The sequence below is a fragment of the Hylobates moloch genome, unplaced genomic scaffold, assembly GCF_009828535.3.
Source record: "Hylobates moloch isolate HMO894 unplaced genomic scaffold, HMol_V3 SCAFFOLD_6, whole genome shotgun sequence".
Classification (NCBI taxonomy): domain Eukaryota; kingdom Metazoa; phylum Chordata; class Mammalia; order Primates; family Hylobatidae; genus Hylobates; species Hylobates moloch.
This window is the reverse complement of record NW_026652281.1, coordinates 104607120-104630196: the sequence shown is the minus strand read 5'-3', so window position 1 is coordinate 104630196 and position 23077 is coordinate 104607120. Positions and strand designations below refer to the sequence as shown.

Below are 23077 nucleotides of genomic sequence, written 5' to 3'. Positions count from 1 at the left end.
ACGCCATGTTGACCAGGCTGGTTTCAGACTCCTGGCCTCAAGCAATCCACCCGCCTCAGCCTCCCAAAGTGCTGGGATTACAGGCGCAAGCCACCATGCCCGGCCCTTACTAACATAACTTTCAATATACATGTGAGACAGATGAAGCCTTGGGAAGTTCAATGACTTACTTGCCCTGTCTCACAGGGAGGCAGTGGCAGATCTGCAAAAGGAGCCCAGGTCTCCTGACTCCCAATCTCAAGACGCATCATAGGTCCAAGTGAAAACAGGCTTTAGAGAAAGGAATTAAAATACAGTACCTCATGGACCACGGAGCCCAGCAGGAAGTCCAGCCTCTGGCACAGCTCACCAAGGTTGGCCAAGCTGCTGGCCCTGTGAGCACCATCGGGATCTCTCACTCCCCTCAGGAAGGTGTGGATCAAAGGTTCTCGGTACTTTGAGACCATGTCTCCTATAGGAAAAAGGAAGAAATCAAAACCCCTTAAAATAAAATTTCAACTTCTTAAAAAAGGAAGAATTGGCCGGGCGCGGTGGCTCATGCTTGTAATCCCAGCACTTTGGGAGGCCAAGGCGGGCGAATCACGAGGTCAGGAGATTGAGACCACGGTGAAACCCCGTCTCTACTAAAAACACAAAAAATTAGCCAGGAGTGGTGGCAGGCGCCTGTAGTCCCAGCTACTCGGAGAGGCTGAGGCAGGAGAATGGCGTGAACCCAGGAGGCGGAGGTTGCAGTGAGCCAAGATCGCGCCACTGCACTCCAGCCTGGGTGACAGAGTGAGACTCCGTCTCAAAAAAAAAAAAAAAAAAAAAGGAAGAATTATATTTCCATGGTTCACTGCATGATGTCTTATTCTTTTTATTTTTGTTTTTATTTTTTTTTTGAGACAGCATCTTGCTGTGTCGCCTAGAATGGAGTGCAGTGGCACAATCACAGCTCACTGCAGCCTTGACCTCCCAGGCTCTGGTGATTCTCCCACCTCAGTCTCCCAAGTAGCTGGGACTACAGGTGCATGCCACCATGCCCGGCTAATTTTTGTATTTTTTGTGGAAATGGGGTTTCGCCATGTTGCCCAGGCTGGTCTTGAACTTCTGGGCTCAAGCTATCCATCTGCCTTGGCCTCCCAAAGTGCTGGGATTACAGGAGTGAGCCATTGTACATGACCAATGTCTTATTCTTTTCAAAGTACTTGCATAACCATTAAAAATCATGCTCCAAAAGAATATTTCATGTTATGAAAAATATTCATGATATATAGTTTTGTGAAAAAGCATGTAGAATCTCAATTTTATTCTCAAAAGTCTACATGTAGAGATAAAATATGTGAAGATATTCCCCATAGTGTTACTAGCAGTTATTTTCAGTCTTATTATAGAAAACTTAAAAAATTTACATATACATACAAAAAATGTATATATCATAAATATGTAGCTTAATAAACTTTCACAAACCCAGCCCAACTATAATTAGCCTATGGTTACACAAACAACAAGTGTGGCCCTCAGGCTAGACCCTAGACCCCAGTCATCAGCCTACTTTTCCCTGTCTTATCCTGCTGTCTGCTTGGATTAGCAAATTGAGTAAAAAACAATCAAGGCATTTGGGTCCTGGAGAAAGAGAACTATGATTATTAGATAAATATTTAACGAGAGGCCTAGTATGTGCTAAGCATTGTTCCAGATGCTTGGCATACGCTGCAAAACAAGAGACCTTGATTCCCGCCCTTCTGTGGCTTATATTCTGGTGTAAATTAGATAGAATGTTAGAAGGTAATACATACTATAGGGGCAAAAAAAGTAAAACAGGTAAAGGAAATAAAGAATAATGGGAATGGTGGCCAACTTCAGGTTTTAAAAAGGTGGTAAAAGTAGGCTTCATTGAGAAGGTGACATTTAAACAAAGACTGGAAGGTGAGTGTGTCAGTCATGTGTATTTCTGGGAGAAGAGCATACCAGGAAGAGGGAACAGCCAGTGTAAAATCCCTGCAAAGAAGCACGCCTGGCATGTCTGAGAATACCAAGGAAGCTCTAGATTAGGCTAGAGAAGTAAGGGCAGGGATAGGGAGGCGGGGTAGATCATGAAGGGCCTTGCAGGACACTGCAAGGACATGAACTTTTTCTCAAAGTACAATGAGAGGCCTTTGGAGGATTCTGAGCAAAGGAGTGCAAAAAGATCACGCTGGCTGCACTGCTGAGAACACATTGTTAGGTACCATGTATGTCCAGGGTGGAACAAGGGTCCAAGGTAGAAACCTACTACAGTAAGTGGCTAGAGAGACAATAGCGATTTGAACAGTAGAGGTGGTGATAAGAAGATTCTGCATATATATATATACATATATATATATACACACATATATATACACACACACACACACATATACACACACACACACACACACACACATATATACATACATACATACCTCCATATATAGAGGGGGGGTGGATCTTGCTCTGTCACCCAGGCTAGAGTGATCACAGTTCACTGCAGCCTCAATCTCCTGGGCTCAAGTGATCCTCTCACCTCAGCCTCCAGAGTAGCTGGGACCACAGGTGTATGCCATCGTGCCCGACTAATTTTTTTATTTTTTTGTAAAAACAGGGTCTCACTATGTTGCCCAGGCTAGTCTTGAACTCCTAAACTCAGTGATCCTCTTGCCTCTACCTCCCAAAGTGTTAGGATTACAAGCATAAAGTCACCTATTTTTAATCACCAAATGATGACCTATATTGATAAATCACTGACCTGTCCTACCAGGCCCAGTTCAAATGCCACTTTCTTTGTGGAACCTGCCTCTTCCCCTCAGTCAGCTTCAATTAGCCCTCCTTGAAAGTCTCACAATACTTTGTGCTTAAGTTGCTTTGACTTAAATCACATTTGTCACTCATGCCTTGGTTCCTAAATGTTTCAAGCCTGTATCTATTTCTCCCATAAGACTATAAATTCCTTGAGAGTAGAACTTTGACTCCTTCATCTCTGATCCCATCAGGTCTTAGCAGTCTTTGCATATACAGTCATGAGCTGCATAACAATGCTTCGGTCAATCATGGACTGCATATACAACAGTGGTCCCATCAGACTGTAGGGCAGCACACATTTAGAAACCTGATTAAGTTGGGGATCAAGTTGGGGAAATAATTAGTATTAGATCAAGTTGGGGAAATAATTAGTATTCAGTAATGGTGCTGGGACATTTGATTTTCTGTATGAAAAAATATATATAAATACAATATCATCTAGGTTTGTGCAGGTACATTCTATGATGTTTGCACAATGACAAAATCACCTAACTACACATTTCTCAGAACGTATTCCCATTGTTAAGCAATGCATGACTGTACTACGTACAGGAAATGGTAATATTGAATTGAATTCATTCATTTATTCAACAAAACATAATTATGTACTAGGTATCATACTAATATTCTAGCAATACAAGAATTGACGAAATATTATTTTTACCCTTTAAGAAGCCCAAAGTAGGCTGGGCACGGTGGCTCATGCTTATAATCCCAGCACTTTGGGAGGCTGAGGCAGGAGGATTGCTTGAGCCTAGGAGTTCGGAGACCAGCCTGGGCAACATAGGGATACTTTGTCTCTACAAAACTAAACTAAACTAAAATGAAATAAAATAAGGAGAAAAGAAGATGCCCAAAGTTTAAGGAGTACATATAAACAGGTAAGTACTGACAATTATAGAACTCTGTGGCAAATGCTGTCATAGAGTCAAGCAGAGGTTGCTCGAAAGCATTACTTTGCTAGTCTCAGTCCCTTGGAAGGAAGAGGACGAGGAAGTTTTTTTTTTTTGTTTTGGTTTTTGTTTTCCCCTCAAGGTCCAAAACACAATGTACCTTCCATACAGTATAAGAAAAAGATAAAGGAGTAATTTCTCCAAAATGCTCCCAATTCCTAACATACTACATGCAGTCATAAGACTCACCTCTGTCCTGTTAACGTCAATGTATGCTGCCAAAACTAAATCATTGATGACCTAAACATAGCCTATTTTCAGAATAGAAAAGAGGAGATTTGAATTGTCATCTCAGACTCTTTGACTCAGTCTTTGCACTTCTAATTATCTATCCTAGAGAGGTAGTTACATATCTGCCCAAGGACATCTGCATCAAGAATTTAGTGAATTGTAATCGTGAAAAATGAGAAGAAATAAACTAAAAAATTCATATAGGAAAGGTTAAATAACCATGGTATACCCATATTACGGATTACTATGCAGTCATTAAAAGGAACATGACAGAATTATATATACTGACATGGAAAGCTCTCCTCAAGACATTGTTAAAGTGAAAGAAACTAACAGAACCAGTATTCCCATTTATGTATGCAAATATGCACACATACAACTTTTCCTACTACTAACAAATCAAACATACAGATTTATTTATTTATTTATTTATTTTTTTGAGATGGAGTCTCACTGTGTCGCCCAGGCTGGAGTGCAGTGGCATGATCTCGGCTCACTGCAAGCTCTGCCTCCTGGGTTCACGCCATTTTCCTGCCTCAGCCTACCGAGTAGCTGGGACTACAGGCGCCCGCCACCACGCCCGGCTAATTTTTTTTTATATTTTTAGTAGAGACGGGGTTTCACCGTGTTAGCCAGGATGGTCTCGATCTCCTGAGCTCGTGATCCGCCCACCTCAGCCTCCCAAAGTGCTGGGATTACAGGCGTGAGCCACCGCGCCCGGCAAACATACAGATTTAAATATGTACATTAAATATTCAAATGCATAGGAAAAAAGAGAAAGGACATATACTAAGACAAAGGAGTTAACTTGTTTGAAGAGTAAATAGAGCTGGGATCAAACTTAAATGGTCTAATACTTAATTCCTATGAGTTACATATGAGTAACTCCTATGATATATTGCATTTAAGAGATTTCCGTCTGGGCGCGGTGGCGGCGCTTGCAATGAGGCGGAGCTTGCAATGAGCCCAGATCACGCCACTGCACTCCAGCCTGGGTGACAGAGCGAGACTCTGTCTCAAAACAAAACAAAAGGCCGGGCGCGGTGGCTCACGCTTGTAATCCCAGCACTTTGGGAGGCCGAGGCGGGCGGATCACAAGGTCAGGAGATCGAGACCACGGTGAAACCCCGTCTCTACTAAAAATACAAAAAAATTAGCCAGGCGTGGTGGCGGGCGCCTGTAGTCCCAGCTACTCGGAGAGGCTGAGGCAGGAGAATGGCGTGAACCTGGGAGGCAGAGCTTGCAGTGAGCCGAGATTGCGCCACTGCACTCCAGCCTGGCCGATAGAGCGAGACTCCGTCTCAAAAAAAAAAAAAATAAAATAAAATAAATAAATAAATCTAAAAAAATTAGCCGAGCGTGGTGGCGGGGTCTGTAGTCCCAGCTACTTGGGAGGCTGAGGCAGGAGAATGGCGTGAACCTGGGAGGTGGAGCTTGCAGTGAGCCGAGATTGCGCCACTGCACTCCAGCCTGGGTGACAGAGCAAGACTCTGTCTCAAAAAAAAAAAAAGATTTCCAACGGCTGGACACGGTGGCTCACCATGGCAAAACCCCGCCTCTACTAAAAATACAAAAATTAGCCAGGCCTGGTGATGGGCTCCTGTAATCCCAGCTACTTGGGAGGCTGAGGCAGGAGAATTGCTTGAACCTGGGACGCGGAAGTTGCAGTGAGCCGAGATCATGCCATTGCACTCCAGCTTGGGCAACAAGGGTGACTCTGTCTCTCAAAAAAAAAAAAAAAAAAAAAGATTTCCAATTAAGACTGCAATATACTTTTCTACTTTTGTTGCAGTGCTTTCTCTTTCTGGAGTTAGGAAGGGGGCTGCTTGCTCACTCTGCAGTGGGAGATGAGGATCCAGAGTAAGAGATCTGTGTTTTAGGGTTGGCCCTGCTGCCAACCAGCAGAGTGACCCTTGGGCAATTCACTTCGCTTCCCTGGACCAAGTGGAGATGAGCCAGTGAGACAAGATGACCTCTCAGGCCCCTTCCACTTCTAAGTGTGTGAGTTGGTGAGTCACTCTCAGTTTAGTCATCAGGAAAATGAGATTTAGGAGACTGGGGAAGGAAGAAAAGGCACACATTCATGAGCCCTGGAGTGGGAGGCTGTTGTGGTTAAAGGAAGGAGATTCCTTGTCAGGAAGGAAGGCACATAAAAAATGAAGGAAGTTTGGAAATCTACAAGCAGGGGAAATTGCAGGTTGAAAAGGGTAAGAACACAGGAGAAACATGTTAATGTTTACTAATATAGGGGCTTATAGTTAAAAATAAATGATAAAGAAAGAAAAGGCATATTAAATTAACTTATCAAATTATGATTAAGTGTGTACTATGTGTCTGGCACCGTGCTAGGCCCTGGGGGGCTAATCATAAGCAAGAAAGATACAGTCCTTGCCCTCATGGCAAAACCTAATAGGGAAGAGGAAAAATACTGACCAAGCAATAACAATGGAGTGAGATGTGCCAAAATGGTGACGGAGAGGGACTTTTATGAGTAATGTTTGATCTGGTTCCTATTCTATTAACAACAGCTCCAGTATTATCTTATTTGCTCAGACTCTAAAGTGTGTTCATTTTTTTTTTTTTTTTACTACTCCCTGTTACCCTTCAATTAGTTCACTTATTATTATTCAGTCTTCATTTACTTCCACACAGGATTTGAAGCAACTTACAATAAATAACGTTGAAACCATGTGTCATTAAAATAAACATTTTAGGCTGGGTATGGTGGCTTACGCCTGTAATCCCAGCACTTTGGGAGGCTGAGGTGGGCGAATCACCTGAGGTCAGGAGTTTGAGACCATCCTGGCCAACATGGTGAAACCCATCTCTACTAAAAATACAGAAAAATTAGCCAGGTGTGGTAGTGCCCGCTTGTGGTCCTAGCTACTCAGGAGGCTGAGGTTTAACCCAGGAGGCAGAGGTTGCAGTGAGCTGAGATCGCACCATTGCACTACAGCCTGGGTAGAGACTCCATCTCAAAATAATAATAATAATAATAATAATAATAATAATAATAATAATAAAATACATAAAATAAAATAAATATTTTAAAAGCTCTACAGTAAGTGAGAGAAGTGCAGACATCCCAAGCTAAGAATGGCTACTGCAAATAAACCAAGAGTTTAGTAGTTTAATTTTACAATTCTTGGTAGCTAAGGCAAAAAAGGAATTAGAAAAAAACAGCTCTCATTATCCAATAAAAGAAGGAACATCCTGAAGAGAGAGAAACTTCAGGAAGGATGCTAAAAGGTGTCTCATTCATTCATCCAGCAAATCTTTTTTTTTTTTTTGAGACGGAGTTTCGCTCTTGTTGCCCAGGCTGGAGTGCAACAGTGCGATCTTGGCTCACCGCAACCTCCCCCTCCCAAGTTCAAGTGATTCTCCTGCCTCAGCCTCCCGAGTAGCTAGGATTACAGGCACGTGCCACCACGCCTGGCTAATTCATCCACCAAATCTTAATTGAGTGCCCACAGTACTCCAATGTGCCAACGTTCTCAGTACTGAGGACAATATGGCATGAACAAGAAATCAAAGCTCCCATCTTCATGAAGCCTACTTCTAGCGGGGAAAAAAGACAATAAATAATAAAATTTCCAGCAGCAATGAAGGCTACGAAACAAATAAGGAGCAGGGGAGTAGACAATGTGGGTGAGGGCTTAGGGAAGAGCTCTCAGAGGAGAAGACCTCAAGGAACAAGTCATGTGAGGGCCTGGTGGAAAAGTGAAGGAGAGAGTGGGCAATAGAAGCTTTATATTCAATGCAGAAATCATATGCTGTTTCTTATACTGCCTGGCCACATAAGTCAAGAGCATATCACTATATTAACAAAACTGCAACTTAACATTCCATTTATGTAAATTCCTGCCCTAACTGAGCTCCAGCACTCCTTTGAAAATGAGCATCCACTGGCTGGGTGCGGTGGCTCACGCCTGTAATCCCAGCACTTTGGGAGGCAGAGGTGGGTGGATCACGAGGTCAGGAGATGGAGACCATCCTGGCTAACACAGTGAAATCCGGTCTCTACTAAAAATACAAAAAATTATCTGGGCGTGGTGGTGGGTGCCTGTAGTCCCAGCGACTCGGGAGGCTGAGGCAGGAGAATGGCATGAACCCAGGAGGTGGAGCTTACAGTGAGCCGAGATCACGCCACAGCACTCCAGCCTGGGACACAGAGCGAGACTCTGTCTTAAAAAAATAAATAAATAAAAATAAAATAAATAAATAAAATAAAATGAGCATCTGTTAAACTACATGCTCCAGCAACCCATCCCAGCTGTACCTGAGAACCCAAGAAGCCAGTGGGAGTGTCAGCATCTCAGACCTTGCATTGTACCTGGTCAGCTGGCTCTGGGCTCACTTGCTACCTTGTATTCCAGGTGCTGGAGTGGAAGAACTGGAACACTCACGGCATCCACTCTGCATTTCTCAGAAGGCCCTGCCTCCACGTTCTCCGGGACTGGACCTCTCTTAGGCCTCACATACATAGCCTAGATCTGTCACATACTTGCCCAAACCCGGTCTTCTTTGGGGATTTATGACCTTGCCTTCATTTCTTGGGGCTCTGCTACCCTCTGACTAATCTTCCCTCCCTTCTGATCTTGTGATAGGGGTGTATTGTACCTCAGGACTGTATTGTACCCTAGACTCCAGGTGGGAGTTGGCTTGAACAGGTTTCTATGGAGAACAAAATGAATGAATGCACGTAGTCAAAGAATCTTCCAGGGCTGCAATTTGGCATAGGCATTGAATTTTAAGATCCTACATAAGAGGTTCTTTTTCTTTTCTTTTCTTTTCTTTTTTTTTGAGACAAGGTCTTGTTCTGTCACCCAGGCTAGAGTGCAGTGGTGCAATCATAACTCACTGCAGAATCAAACTCCTGGGCTCAAGAGATCCTCTTGCTTTATTTAGCCTCCTGAGTAGGGTAGGACTATAGATGCACACCACCATGCCCAGATGGTGACAGTTTTTTTTTTTTTATTTATTTTTTATTTTTTATTTATTTTTTTTGAGACGGAGTCTTTCTCTGTGCCCCAGGCTGGAGTGCAGTGGCGCGATCTCGGCTCACCGCAACCTCCACCTCCTGGGTTCACGCCATTCTCCTGCCTCAGCCTCCCGAGTAGCTGGGAATACAGGCGCCTGCCAACACGCCCGGCTAATTTCTTGTGTTTTTAGTACAGACAGGGTTTCACCGTGTTAGCCAGGATGGTCTCGATCTCCTGACCTCGTGATCCGCCCGCCTCAGCCTCCCAAAGTGCTGGGATTACAGGCTTGAGCCACCGCGCCCGGCTACAGTTTTTTTTTTTTTTTTTAATAGAGATTGGGCCTTGCTATGTTGCCCAGGATGGTCTCGAACTCCTGGGCTCAAGCGATCCTCCTGCCTTAGACTCCCAAAGTGCTGAGATTATAAGTGTGAGCCACTGTGCCCAGCCCAGGGGTTAATTTGAGCTTTAGGGATTCCTATATGTCAAATTTTGTATACATCTCACGGGCATTTTCCCACTCTTCTTTACAAACAGTACATTAATTTTGTTCAAGTATCCACCTATCGCCACCCCTCCCCATGTGATTCAGGCTACAGTTTCCATTGGTCTAAGTGAATCATGGTGGACATCTCCCTTTGCTTTAATTGGTTTAGGCATGGGCATGTGACCCAGTTGTGGACAATGAGTTGTGAAGGAAAGTCTGCTAGAAGACTCTCAGAAAACCTTTTGCCTTTGGCTATCATAAGGATATATGAATTAGGGTTGCCTTAGAGTTGCTGCAACCAACTTGAAACCATGAGGAACTAAAGGATAAGGCCCATAAGCTGTCATTGACAGAGGAGAAAGATGAAAAGAATATGGGTCTTCAATGATGTCACTGAGCTAGAGAATTAGCGATCCTGGAATTTTTGTTATGTGTGATAATTCATTCTTTGTTAAGCTACTTGAGTTGGGAATTCTGTTCCCAACTCTATATATATACTCTTCATATATAAAGTTGTAGAACACCTCAATGTCAATCCTATGTCTATCAATGCCAAACATCAAAAAAGTTAGATTTGTCAAAACAAAGGAACTCGGGGGCCGGGCGCGGTGGCTCACGCCTGTAATCCTAGCAGTTGGGGAGGCCAAGGCAGGCGGATTGCCTGAGCTCAGGAGTTCAAGACCAGCCTGGCCAACACAGTGAAACTCTGTCTTTACTAAAAATATAAAAAATTAGCTAGGCATGGTGGCACATGCCTGTAGTCGTAGCTACTCGGGAGGCTGAGGCACGAGAATTGCTTGAGCCCAGGAGATGGAGGTTGCAGTGAGCCAAGATCGTGCCACTGCACCCTGGCCTGTGCAACAGAGTGAGACCTGGCCTTGGGAAAAAAAAAAAAGGAACTTAAGGTAGCCTCGCCTTATTTTTTGGAGACAGGTTCTTGTTCTGTTGCCCAGGTTGGAGTGCAGTGGCGCAATCTCGGCTCACTGCAAGCTCCGCCTCCCGGGTTCATGCCATTCTCCTGCCTCAGCCTCTCCGAGTAGCTGGGACTACAGGTGTCTGCCACCACGCCCGGCTAATTTTTTGTATTTTTAGTAGAGACGGGGTTTCATCGTGGTCTCGATCTCCTGACCTCGTGATCCGCCCGCCTTGGCCTCCCAAAGTGCTGGGATTACAAGCGTGAGCCACTGTGCCCGGCCAGTTATTTCTTTCTTTTTTTTTTTTTTTTGAGATGGAGTTTCGCTCTTGTTGCCCAGGCTGGAGTTCAATGGCACGATCTCGGCTTCCCGCAACCTCCACCTCCTGGTTTCAAATGATTCTCCTGTCTCAGCCTCTCGAGTAGCTGGGATTACAAGCATGCGCCACCATGCCCGGCTAATTTTGTATTTTTAGGAGATGGGGTTTCTCCATGTTGGTCAGGCTGGTCTCAAACTCCCGACCTCAGGTGATCCAACCACCTTGGCCTCCCAAAGTGCTGGGATTACAGGCATGAGCCACTGCACCCAGCCTCCTCAGGTATTTCTAAAAAGCTTCAGAGAAATGAACACAGTAAATCCAAGCCCACTTTTAGAAACTTACTCCAAGGCCGGGTGCAGTAGCTCATGCCTGTAATCCCAGCACTTTGGGAGGCCGAGATGGGCAGATCACAAGGTCAGGAGATCGAGACCATCCTGGCTAACACGGTGAAACCTCGTCTCTACTAAAAATACAAAAAAAGAAAAAAAAAATTAGTCAGGCGTGGTGGCGAGTGCCTGTAGTCCCAGCTACTTGGGAGGCTGAGACAGGAGAATGGCGTCAACCCGGGAGGTGGAGCTTGCAGTGAGCCGAGATCGCGCCACTGCACTCCAGCCTGGGTGACAGAGCAAGACTCCGTCTCAAAAAAACAAAAAAACAAACAAAAAAAAAGAAACTTACTCCAGTAGATTCTAATGAGTGGGGTTTATCTTAGCTTAGTTCTAATGGCTTCTACTTTGTGCAGTGGTAATGACAACACCTGGCTATTTGCAACACCTGGCTATTCTCAGGAAGTCAGCACCAATCAACCTTATTGAGAAGCAAACGGCTGTGTATTCAAGAAAGCCAGTGAAGGATCTAGATTTGTTTGAACAAACTTGATAAAAATGAGTTGCTTTGGAAGGTGAACAATCAAGTGAGAGAGCTGAAAAAATTTTAACCTGCCTATGACTTGCCTATATCAACTCTGGAATTGTGAAAAGATTCTTTTAACAAATTAGAATTTGGAAGATTTTTCATTAAGCTTTTCAATGGTACTCTGAAGTCTAGAGTGATCGATTCATTTATGCATATCAGATCCTATCTTTTTCCAGAAAGGATCTGAAATGACTTGCAACAAGAGATGCTTACATAGCAGAGGGGTGCTGTCAAATCTGAATTAACAAGCTTTGGGCGGCTGAGGTGGGAAGATGGCTTGAGGCCAGGAATTCAAGACCAGCTTGGGCAATATGGTGAAAGCTTGTCTCTAAAAAAGGTATTTTAAAAATTAGCTGGGTATGGTAGCACGTGCCTGTAGTCCCAGCTACTAGGGAGGCTGAGGTGGGAGGAGCACTTGAGTCCAGATGTTCGAGGACTGCAGTAAGCTATGATTGCACGACTGCACTCCAGCCTGCATGACAGAGCAAGACCCTTTTACCAAAAAAAAAAAAAGAACACACTAAATTTTTGGAGTCAGAGGACCTGCTAATTTCTTTTTTTTGTTTTTTTTGAGATGGAGTCTCGCTCTTTCGCCCAAGTGGGAGTGCAGTGGCGCTATCTCGGTTCACTGCAAGCTCCGCCTCCTGGGTTCATGCCATTCTCCTGCCTCAGCCTCCCGAGTAGCTGGGACTACAGGCACCTGCCACCATGACCGGCTAATTTTTTGTATTTTTAGTAGAGACACGGTTTCACTGTGTTAGCCAGGATGGTCTCGATCTCCTGACCTCGTGATCCGCCCACCTCGGCCTCCCAAAATGCCGGGATTACAGGTGTGAGCCGCTGCGCCCGGCTAGACCTGCTAATTTCAAGGACTCAATAATTCCCCTAGTTCACTAAAACAGGTCATAAAAGTGAAATTGAGAAAAATAAGTAAGAAAAAGAATTCCACTCTGCCAAATTCTTATATCATTCTTTTAAAACTCTATTATTAATACATGGGGGCTCTCTTCCTTCTCCTCCTGCCCCCCCCTTTTTTTTGAGACACACATGTGAACACAGATAAAACCATTCCTAACTGCTCTCTTCATTTTCTACCAAGAAGAAGTAACTAAAGAATATCTTATCCTGCAGATTAAGGTACTGCTGGCTAAAACGAATTATATTTTCCAAAAATTGAATGATCACTTACAGCCAGCACTCCTCTGTAATCAGAACTTTACACACATTCTGAATAATGTTTTACTCCAATGTTTCTCAAACACAAACATGGGCATTAAAATTGTGCAATGCAACTTGATTATAATGTGGATCCTGGTGATTCAGAATTATTATTAAAATGAAAATACAATATTTTAAAAATTATTTTAGAGAATACACATAGTCCTGAAAATATATCAGAATTTCCAAACTGCAGTTTAAGAAATATCTTTCCATCTAGCCAATTCAATGAAAACATTGAATGTATACATACTATGTGCAAGGGATGCCATACGGCACTGGAGATTGAGAGATGATGGAGATTTTGTCCTTACTTCTAGGAAGTCAGAGGTACTAAGCAGGATGAGAGCAACAGGATGTGTGATATCTGTTCTTCTTGGGGAAGATTTCATGGAGGAGGGAGCACTTAAACCTAATCTTGAAGAATGGTAAGGATTCTCACAGAGGCAGACAAGAGGAAGATTGCTTCAGGTAGACGGAGCTGTGATAGCAGAGGCAAGGTGGTGGCAGGGGTAGAGAGACAAAATGTATGGCATATTTAGAAAACAGCAGCTGTACCAGGTAACTACAATGAAGGGCACAATGAGAGGTGAACACGATCAGAAATAGGCAGTATCAAATCACAGAGGGTGTGAAATTAAAGATGTAAACAATGTAGAGCTGATAATGCTTTTTTGAGCAAGGAAATAGCTTAACTAGAGCTACATTCTTGGTGGATTAGAATTTAGATAATGTGTTCACTGAGGATGGAGGTCTTTGTTTTATAATACAGAATGAGGTTTTTAATCTCCAGTAGATCATTCTACTGCAATGCCTTTAGTATAACATTCCTCTGGTGCAAAGTCACTGTAATCTCACTACAGTTGAAGAGTATGATAATCTTTTGGGAATCAAATCTCTCTTCCAAATGAATGATGGCACAAATAGTACTGGGACTGATCTATTTAGTGAGGGTAGCAAATAGAATGATAAGATACACAGAGTGATTGAAAACTTTCTAGATACTTTGGCAAGAGAAAGTCTTTCTCTATAACAGTCATAGAGGAATCAGGTCATCAATAGCATAGTTATTTAGCGGGTGGCCTCACCAGCTTAGCAGTGCGGACACCCATTTCACTCTCAGTACATGCATGAAATAATTTAATTCACTTCAAGCAACTCATGTATCCTAATATGCCCTTCAGTTCCTGCCACCAAATGCCAAAAGTAAGTATTCAGGTTAGCAATGAATATTCTGAATAAGAAAACAATTCCATTTGCAGTTGCATTGAAAAGAATAAAATAGGAATAAATTTAACAAAAGAAGTGCAACACATACTCTGAAAACATTATTGAAAGAAATTAAAGAAGACAAATAAATGGAAAGACATCCCATGCTCATGAATTGAAGGACAATATTACAATGGCAATATTCAAAGTTGATCTACAGATTCAACACAATCCCTATCAAAATGCCAGCTGCTTTTGTTGTTGTTGTTGTTGCAGAAATTGGCGACCTGATCCTAAAATTCATATAAGAATGGAAGGGATCCACAACAGCGAAAAAGTTGGAGGACTCATTCTTCTGATTTTAAAACTTACTACAAATCTACAATAATCAAGATAGTATATACTGGCCTAATAATAGATAAATCAATAGAATAGAACTGAGGGTCAAGAAATAAACTCTCGGGCCAGGCGTGGTGGCTCATGCCTGTAATCCCAGCACTTTGGGAGGCTGAGGCAGGTGGATCACCTGAGATCAGGAGTTCGAGACCAGCCTTATCAACATGGAGAAACCCCATCTCTACTAAAAATACAAAATTAGCTGGGCGTGGTGGCGCATGCCTGTAATTCCAGCTACTCAGGAGGCTGAGACAGGAGAATCTCTTGAACCCAGGAGGCGGAGATTTCAGTGAGCTGAGATCGCACCACTGCACTCCAGCCTGGGCATACAGAGCAAGACTCTGTCTCAAAGAAAAAAAAAAAAAGAAATAAACTCTCCTGTTTATGTTCAATTGATTTGTAACAAGAATGCCAAAACAATGGAGAAAGAATGAGGCTGGAACAACTTGATAGCCACATGAAAACCCCTTCTTAACACATGTACAAAATTAACTTCAGCCAGGCTCGGTGGCTCACACCTGTAATCCCAGCATTTGAGATGGGCAGGTCACCTGAGGTCAGGATTTTGTGGCCAGCCTTATCAACATGGCAAAGCCCCATCTCCATTAAAAATACAATAATTAGCCAGGCATGGTGGTAGATGCCTGTAATCCCAGCTACTTTGGAGGCTGAGGCACGAAAATTGCCTGAGCCTGGGAGGCAGAGGTTGTGGTGAGCTGAGATCGTGCCACTGCACTCTAGCCTGGGGAACAGAGTGAGACTCCATCTCAAAAAAAAAAAAAAAAAAAAATTAACTTCAAATGGATCACAGATTTATGCATAAGAGATAAAATTGTAAAACTCTTAAAACATACGAGGCCAGGTGCAGTGGCTTACGCCTGTAATCTCAGCCCTTTGGGAGGCTTAAGTGGGAGGACTGCTTGAGGCCCGGAGTTCAAGACCAGCCTGGGAGTGATGGCTTTGATCAACATAGCAAGATCTTGGATGTACAAAAAACAAGAAAACAGGAGTAAATCTTTGTGACTTTAAGTTAGACAAAGACTTCTTACATATGATGCCAAAAGCAAAAGTGACAAAAGAAAAAATGCATACGTTGGACTTCATCAAAATTAAAAACCTTTGTGCTTCAAATGTCACCATCAAGAAAATGAAAAGAATTTTGACAGTGAAGGAGGCTGTATGGTGGGGAGGGAGCATATGGAAACTCTCTCGATTTTCTGCTCAATTTTTATGTGAACCTAAAACTGCTCTAAAAAAAAGTCTATTTTTTCTGAAAGAAAAAGTCTATTCTTTTTTTCAATAAAAGTGAAAAGACAACCCACAAAATGGAAGAAAATATTTGCAAATCATATAAGTGTAAGGGACTTGTCTCTTAAATCTATAAAGAACTCTTACAACACAAAAAAGGAAGACAACTCAATTGAAAAATGATCTGAATAAACGTTTCTCCAAAGAAGATATATGAATGTCCAAGAAGCACAGGAAAAGGTGCTCAACATCATTAATCACTGGGGAAGTACAAATCAAAACCATAATGAGATATCATTTCATATCCACTGGGAGGGCTGTAATCAAAAGGGCAGATAATAACAAGCTCTGGTGAGCAGAAACTGGAACCCTTCCACACTGCTGGTGAAAATGTAAAATGGAAAACAGTTTGGCAGTTCCTCAAAAAGTTAAACATAGAGTTACCATATGACTCGAGAGAACTGAAAACACATTTCCACATAAAAACTTGTACACAAATATACATAGCAGTTTTATTCGTAATAGCCCAAAATTCACATATCCATCAACTGATGAATGGATTAAAAATGTGGCATATCCAGGCCGGGCACAGTGGCTCACGCCTGTAATCCCAGCACTTTGGGAGGCCGAGGCGGATGGATCACGAGGTCAGATCGAGATCATATTGGCTAACACAGTGAAACCCGTCTCTAATAAAAATACAAAAAATCAGCAAGGTGTGGTGGCACGTGCCTGTAGTCCCAGCTACTGGGGAGGCTAAGGCAGGAGAACTGCTTGAACCCAGGAGGCGGAGGTTGCAGTGAGCCGAGATCATGCCACTGCACTCCAGCCTGGGTGACAGAGCGAAACTCAGTCTCAAAAGAAAAGAAAAGAAAAAAGAAAAAAAATGTGGCGTATAAATACAATGGAATATTATTCAGCAATAAAAAGAAATGAATTACCAATACATGCTACAACATAGATGAACTTTGAAAACACTGTGCTTGCCTCAGCAGCAAATATACCAACACTGCAATAATACAGAGATTAGCATGGCTCCTGTGCAAGGATGACAGGCAAATTCATGAAATGTTCCATGTTTAAAATAAAAGAAAAAGAAAACATTATGCTAAGTGAAAGAAGTCCACATGGTGTGTTTCATTTATATGAAATGTCCAACTCTAAGTAAACTCTTAGAGCAGCAAGTACAGTAGTGATTGCTCGAGTGGGAATGGGTACAAGGTTGCTTTTGGGGTGATGAAAATGTCCTAAATTGATTGTAATGGTGAGCATATAATCCTGTGAGCATACAACAACAACATTGAGCTGTACACTGTAAATGGTTGAATTATATGGTATATGAATTCTATTTCAATAAGTGTGTTTTTGTTTTTGATTTTTTTTGAGACAGTCTCGCTCTGTTACCCAGGCTGGAGTGCAGTGGTGCGATCTCAGCTCACTGCAACCTCCGCCTTCCAGGTTCAAGGGATACTCCTGCCTCAGCCTCCAGAGTAGATGGGATTACAGGCGCGTGCCACCATGCCCAGCTAATTTTTGTATTTTTTTTTTTTTAGTAGAGACGGAGTTTTGCCATGTTGGTCAGGCTGGTCTCGAACTCCTGACCTCAGGTGATCCACTTGCCTTGGCCTCCCAAAGTGCTAGGATTACAGGCATGAGCCACTGCACCTGGCCAGAAGTCTGTTTTTTAAAAAATGAAATTTGCGAATGGAAGGGTCAGAACGAGGACTGGAGAATCTATTTTTCAGTGAAGCTGGAAAAACAGAAGCAATATATAAAAATATTCACATACTAGAAAAGAAGCAGTCTATGTGTGTAAGCACAATCTGATATGAAACACATCCCTGCCTCCCAAAAACTCAGAGACCAAAGGCTTGGGACTAATCTCACAGACAATTCACAACCATTGCTCCCCTCAAACAGAGGAGGCAGGAGATGTGGATTCTTCGGTGATCTGCCCACCATAGAAACTGAGTCCTGCCTCCACCACCAGCCAAGCAGAACCCAGGGCTTTCGCACTGCTTTCTGACTGGCATCGCTTCTGCCAGCTCTTTCCTTATTTGTCAGTAAATGCTGATGACAATATAATTTCAGTCTTTACTGCTTCAGAGCCGGCCATTTAATGAGTAACATTTGTAAAAGCCTTCTAAATTTTCATTGTTTCTGTTTTTGAAAAAAATATTAGTATTATTTAAAAGTTTCTTGGCCGGGCGCGGTGGCTCACGCTTGTAATCCCAGCACTTTGGGAGGCCGAGGCGGGCGGATCACGAGGTCAGGAGATCGAGACCATGGTGAAACCCTGTCGCTACTAAAAAATACAAAAAATTAGCCGGGCGTGGTGGTGGGCGCCTGTAGTCCCAGCTACTCGGAGAGGCTGAGGCAGGAGAATGGCGTGAACTCAGAAGGCGGAGCTTGCAGTGAGCCGAGATTGCGCCACTGCACTCCAGCCTGGACGACAGAGCGAGACTCCGTCTCAAAAAAAAACAAAATAAACTAAAAGTTTCTTAACAGAGGCAAGAAAAACACTGCAGATTCAGACTCTTGGAGGTCCTTATGTCAAAGGCATTCAAACCAGAGTGACTCCACCTTGAATAGGGGCTGGGTAAAATGAGGATTCAACTTGCTACCTTTTTTTTTTGAGACGAAGTTTCATTGTTGTTGTCCAGGCTGGAGTACAATGGCACAATCTCAGCTCACTGCAACCTCTGCTTCCCGGGTTCAAGTGATTCTCCTCCCTCAGCCTCCTGAATAGCTGGGATTACAGGTGCCTGGCTAATTTTTGGTATTTTTAGAAGAGACGGGGGTTTCACCACGTTGGCCAGGCTGGTCTCGAACTCCTGACCTCAGGTGATACACCTGCCTTGGCCTCCTGGGATTGGCCTCCTGAGATTACAGGCATGAGCCACCATGCCTGGCTGCTACCTTTTATTAAATTTCGACTTTGGATTCTCTGTTCTTTATGTTGGGTAGATGGGAAAGTGGCCATAAGACCTCTGGCTTGGGAGCCTGACTGCAGCCTCCCATTGTCTGGGTGCCCCAGATGGGAGCACATCTGCCTGGCCACTTACTTAGTAGCCCACCCTGTCACCCCTTCTCTCTGACATTTTCTCTTTAGTTTCTAACAATTGGCCATTTTACTTTTCTGCTGTTACTTTCAAATTGCATGCTTATCCTTTTTTGTCACGTTTGTAGTTTTTGCTTTGGATAGTTGAGCAATTGGTTAAAGCAAGACACTTGGTTGTGAGTGGTCCCCCACTGTGTTGATCCTGGGATGCCAGAGTCATGTTGTATTGTGGCCCCCAACTGTGTTAAGTCTCATGCCTTTGGGGTTCACTGTTGGACACTCCCAAGATGCTCTGGGGTTTTCAGCATTTGGTACTGTTTGTCATCCATGCCAGATGCTCTGGGGTGTTCGGAATTGGCATTCCCTCTAGAATTGTGGGTTAGAGTCCCATCCTAGGGGAATCCTGTTCTTGCTTTTTCTTGTTTTCTACCCTAAAGTTATCATTTTCTGTAACAGCATTTTCTTGCCTTATTGTCACTTCATTTAATGTCTTGATGCAGGAGTGAGAATTTGCAGGGGTAGATAACTGGATAGAAAGACAGATAGAAACAGTTCTATGTCTAGTAAAGATCCTTGTTAGGCATGGGGACAATAGTCCTGAAGGATTTGCTACTAAGGTGCCTTTTAAGCAACTGGAGCAAATTCAAAGTAGCAAACAAAGTTTAGCCATGTGGGCAAGTCCCGATTTTGTCAGATAAATAATTTGGGGCTGGGTGCAGTGGTTCTTGCCTGTAATCCTAGCACTTTGGGAGGTCGAGGCAGACAGATCATGAGGTCAGGAGACCAGCCTGACCAACATGCTGAAACCCCATCTCTACTAAAAATACAAAAATTAGCTGGGTGTGGTGGCAAGGGTCTATAATCCTAGCTAATCAGGAGGCTGAGGCAGGAGGATTGCTTGAACCCAGGAGGCGGAGGTTGCAGTGAGCTGAGATTGCACCATTGCACTCCAGCCTGGATGACAGAGTGAGACTCCATCTCAAAAACAAAAAAAAAAAAAAGAAAGAAAAATAATTTGGATTTAGCTATCTTTTATGAAACAGTGAGTTTGTATTACTATCTCATGACTAGAGTTTCAAGATAAAAGCTATTGGATCTTTATGTGTGTGCATACATGTCTAAGTGTGTTTATGTGTATTTACATTTATTATGTTATATATTGTCTACAGGGTAACAAAACAAATTGACTTATAAGTAAAAGAGCACTCATAAATTAAGTAAATAAGTCCAAGCATTTTTCAAGTTCATTTAAACTCATTAAAATTTAGGATTACTAAAAATTCATATATAATTCTGTATGTAAAATGTGCCAAAGAAGATATGCTGTTATTGAAAAAAAAAATCTTTTTTTGCCAATTCAGATGTTATTTAAAGTGGGGTTTAAAATGCGGATGTAGGAAGAAAATAGAAACAAGATAGAAAGAAAAAAAACAGTAAGTAGGGGAAAGAGATGAGTAGAAAGTTATGGATATGAAGATGTATTTTTGGTAAGGAAGGCTATAAAGAAAAGAAATTTTATGTGAGAAAGGATCTTCTATGGTAAATTCTCGTCCTAAAGTAGAATGACTGATTATTTAGGAAAGAAGAAAGTATAGGACAAGTCAAAACGTCCAAGCATGTCATAGATGGTCTATGTAAGTAACGATAAAGTTCATAAAAGATAACTTATTAAACTTTTTTATATAATTAAATAAACCACAATGAAAGAAAATTAATTTATAACAGTCTATCTAAATTTTGGTCCCCTATGTTAAAACACGTTTTTTAAAGTATTGGTTTGCTTTCAGTAAGACTGAAAGAAATACTGGCTTTTAATTCTAAAATCTGTTTTCTTTTCCCTTGAAAAGGTATGTTCTTCACAAGCTCAAAAATGGCTGCTCTAGACTCCTGGGAAAAACAATACGGTGCTTACCTTCTGCTGTAGCTCAGTAGCTAAGGCTTTGCTCTTTTGTGATGGTGGCCTGGGTTAAATTCCTGGCTTAGGGAATGAGTTCCTTTTGATTTGACACTTGTGGGACTTTTGCCATTTATTTATTCTTTTTCCCTCTATGGGGAGCTTCTGATTTCCTGACTTGAATTTTCTTTTCTCTGAGCTACCTCAGGCGTGATTCTAGATCTTATAAAAACTGCTTGCCATCTCTTTGGAGACACCTCATGCGTCCATGGTTAAATCATAACCTTCGTTAAGGCTTTTTTGTTTTACTTGGAAAAATACCTTTGAGGGGGGAAAAAGGGCCTAAAAGCCAGAGGTGTCAGCTGCTTGTCCTGGCTAAAGTCTAATGATAAAAGATGTAAAAACTTTTTTTTTTTTTTTTTTTTGAGCTGGAGTCTTGCTCTGTCACCCAGGCTGGAGTGTACTGGCACCATCTCAGCTCACTGCAACCTCTACCTCCCGGGTTCAAGCGATTCTGGTGCCTCAGCCTCCAGAGTAGCTGGGACTATAGGCATGTGCCAACAGACCCAGCTAATTTTTGTATTTTTAGTAGACAAAGGGTTTTACCATGTTGGCCAGGTTGGTCCCAAACTTCTGACCTCAGGTGATCTGCCCGCCTCAGCCTCCCAAAGTGCTGGGATTACAGGCATGAGCCACTGCACCTGACCCAAAAGGACTTTTTTAAAAAGTGCTCTATGGTTAAAAGTCAGCTTAATTAAAAACAGATACCCAATGTATTAGTCCATTTTACACAGCAGAGACTGGGTAATTTATAAAGAAAAGAGGTTTAATTGACTCACAGCTATGCAGGCTGGGGAGGCCCCAGGAAACTTACAATCATGGTGGAAGGGGAAGAGGCTTGTCTTACATGACAGCAGGCAAAGAGAGAGCAAGCAAGAGCAGGGAAAACTGTCTTATAAAACCATCAGATCTTAAGAGAATTCACTCACTATCCTGACAACAGCATGGGGGAAAACATCCCTATGATCCAGTCACCTCCTACCTGGTCCCTTCCTTGATACATGGGAATTATGGGGATTACAATTCAAGATGAGATTTGGGTGGGGGCACAGAGCCAAACCATATCACCCAAATTATATACATATATATATATAAAGGGCTTTATGCCTTTTCTTGGATCTTATTTTTTTGGTTTGTTTTTCTTCTCAGTCAACTGAATTATTTCTCCAGTCTGTTTTCTTGCTACCCTTGATGCCCACATGAGAGGACCTATGGTAATTTCTGACAGCCTGGGACTCCTTGGGAGAAAAATAGATGTCACAGTCCTGTTTTGGAAGAAAAAGCTGTTTTCCTCATGGAACTCCAAGAACTGTAAGTAGACAGGTCCCTCTCAAAATCTAAGGCTCTGCTCTGTTTTGCATCACATTACTTGATCTTTTTTTTACTTTTGGGAGTATCAGAAATTATTTTGCATTATGAGAGAACTTTTAGCCTTGGTGTATAACAGCTAGGTAGGACATATACTTTTAGGAACAGCTGATGGCAGTTGCTTACAGTGAGCGGTTATTACTACAGGCCAATACTTCTTTCTTCTCATATTTAAATGAAAAAAGTGTGCTCTTGGGTACCTAAAAAGTATGAAATGGGGAATGGGCAGATTGGCTTTGGGTTGGCCACCAGCCTCGGGGGAATGCGTGAAATGCATGGTAAAAGCATTGCACTGTCTGGTCCCATGGTGTTCCTTTCTTTTTAGGAATCTAGAATCTAGTGTAAAAATGGGATCCTTGATTTTTGGGGATCTGTTTTGCTTTCTAGCTGTGCCTGCTTATTTGGCCCTAGAAATGCAGGCTTTAACGAGAAACTTAAAAACTGGCAAATGAGAAATCCTACAGCTACTGAATCTTCTGTCTGTCTGTGTATTTATATGTGTTGTATGTGTGATGTTTATATAAAAGAGCTCTAAATAATAGGCACAAAGAAAAATAAGACTTAAATACTTCGTTAAAAAAATAAAAACTTGCCAGGCGCACTGGCTCACGCCTGTAATCCCAGCACTTTGGGAGGCCAAGGTGGGCAGATCACGAGGTCAGGAGATCGAGACCATCCTGGCTAACACGGTGAAACCCCGTCTCTACTAAAAATACAAAAAGTTAGCCGGGCGTGTTGGCGGGCGCCTGTAGTCCCAGCTACTTGGGAGGCTGAGACAGGAGAATGGCGTGAACCCGGGAGGCGGAGCTTGCAGTGAGCCGAGATGGCGCCACTGCACTCCAGCCTGGGGGACAGAGACAGACTCCCTCTCAAAAAATAAAAATAAAATAAAATAAAAATAAAAACTTTAGTGTCTTTTAGTGTGCATGACTAATAATCTTTTAAAAATAACGATAGTTTAAAGATTACTGGTAAAATAAAATAAAAATGTCTTCAAAATTTGGTTTGCTAAACGCTTTAAGGTCA

At 42.5% G+C, this 23077-nt stretch overlaps 1 protein-coding gene and 1 pseudogene across 5 annotated transcripts in view; one reads left to right on the top strand and one right to left on the bottom strand.

The window, feature by feature from the left end:
• The window catches only part of TANGO6 (transport and golgi organization 6 homolog), a 241790-nt gene that overhangs the window by 68206 nt on the left and 150507 nt on the right, over positions 1-23077 (bottom strand). For 2 of the 5 annotated variants that reach the window (XM_032157750.2, XM_058441145.1), the window contains exon 15: positions 300-451. The exons of 2 other annotated variants lie outside the window; for them this stretch is intronic. In XM_032157750.2, the coding sequence (XP_032013641.1) occupies positions 300-451 (152 nt within the window). Of the gene's footprint in view, positions 1-299; positions 452-23077 lie in introns of those variants that run through there. One more of the 5 variants, XM_058441149.1, reaches the window with a different exon arrangement.
• Positions 16652-16751, top strand: LOC116472026 (U6 spliceosomal RNA; annotated as a pseudogene).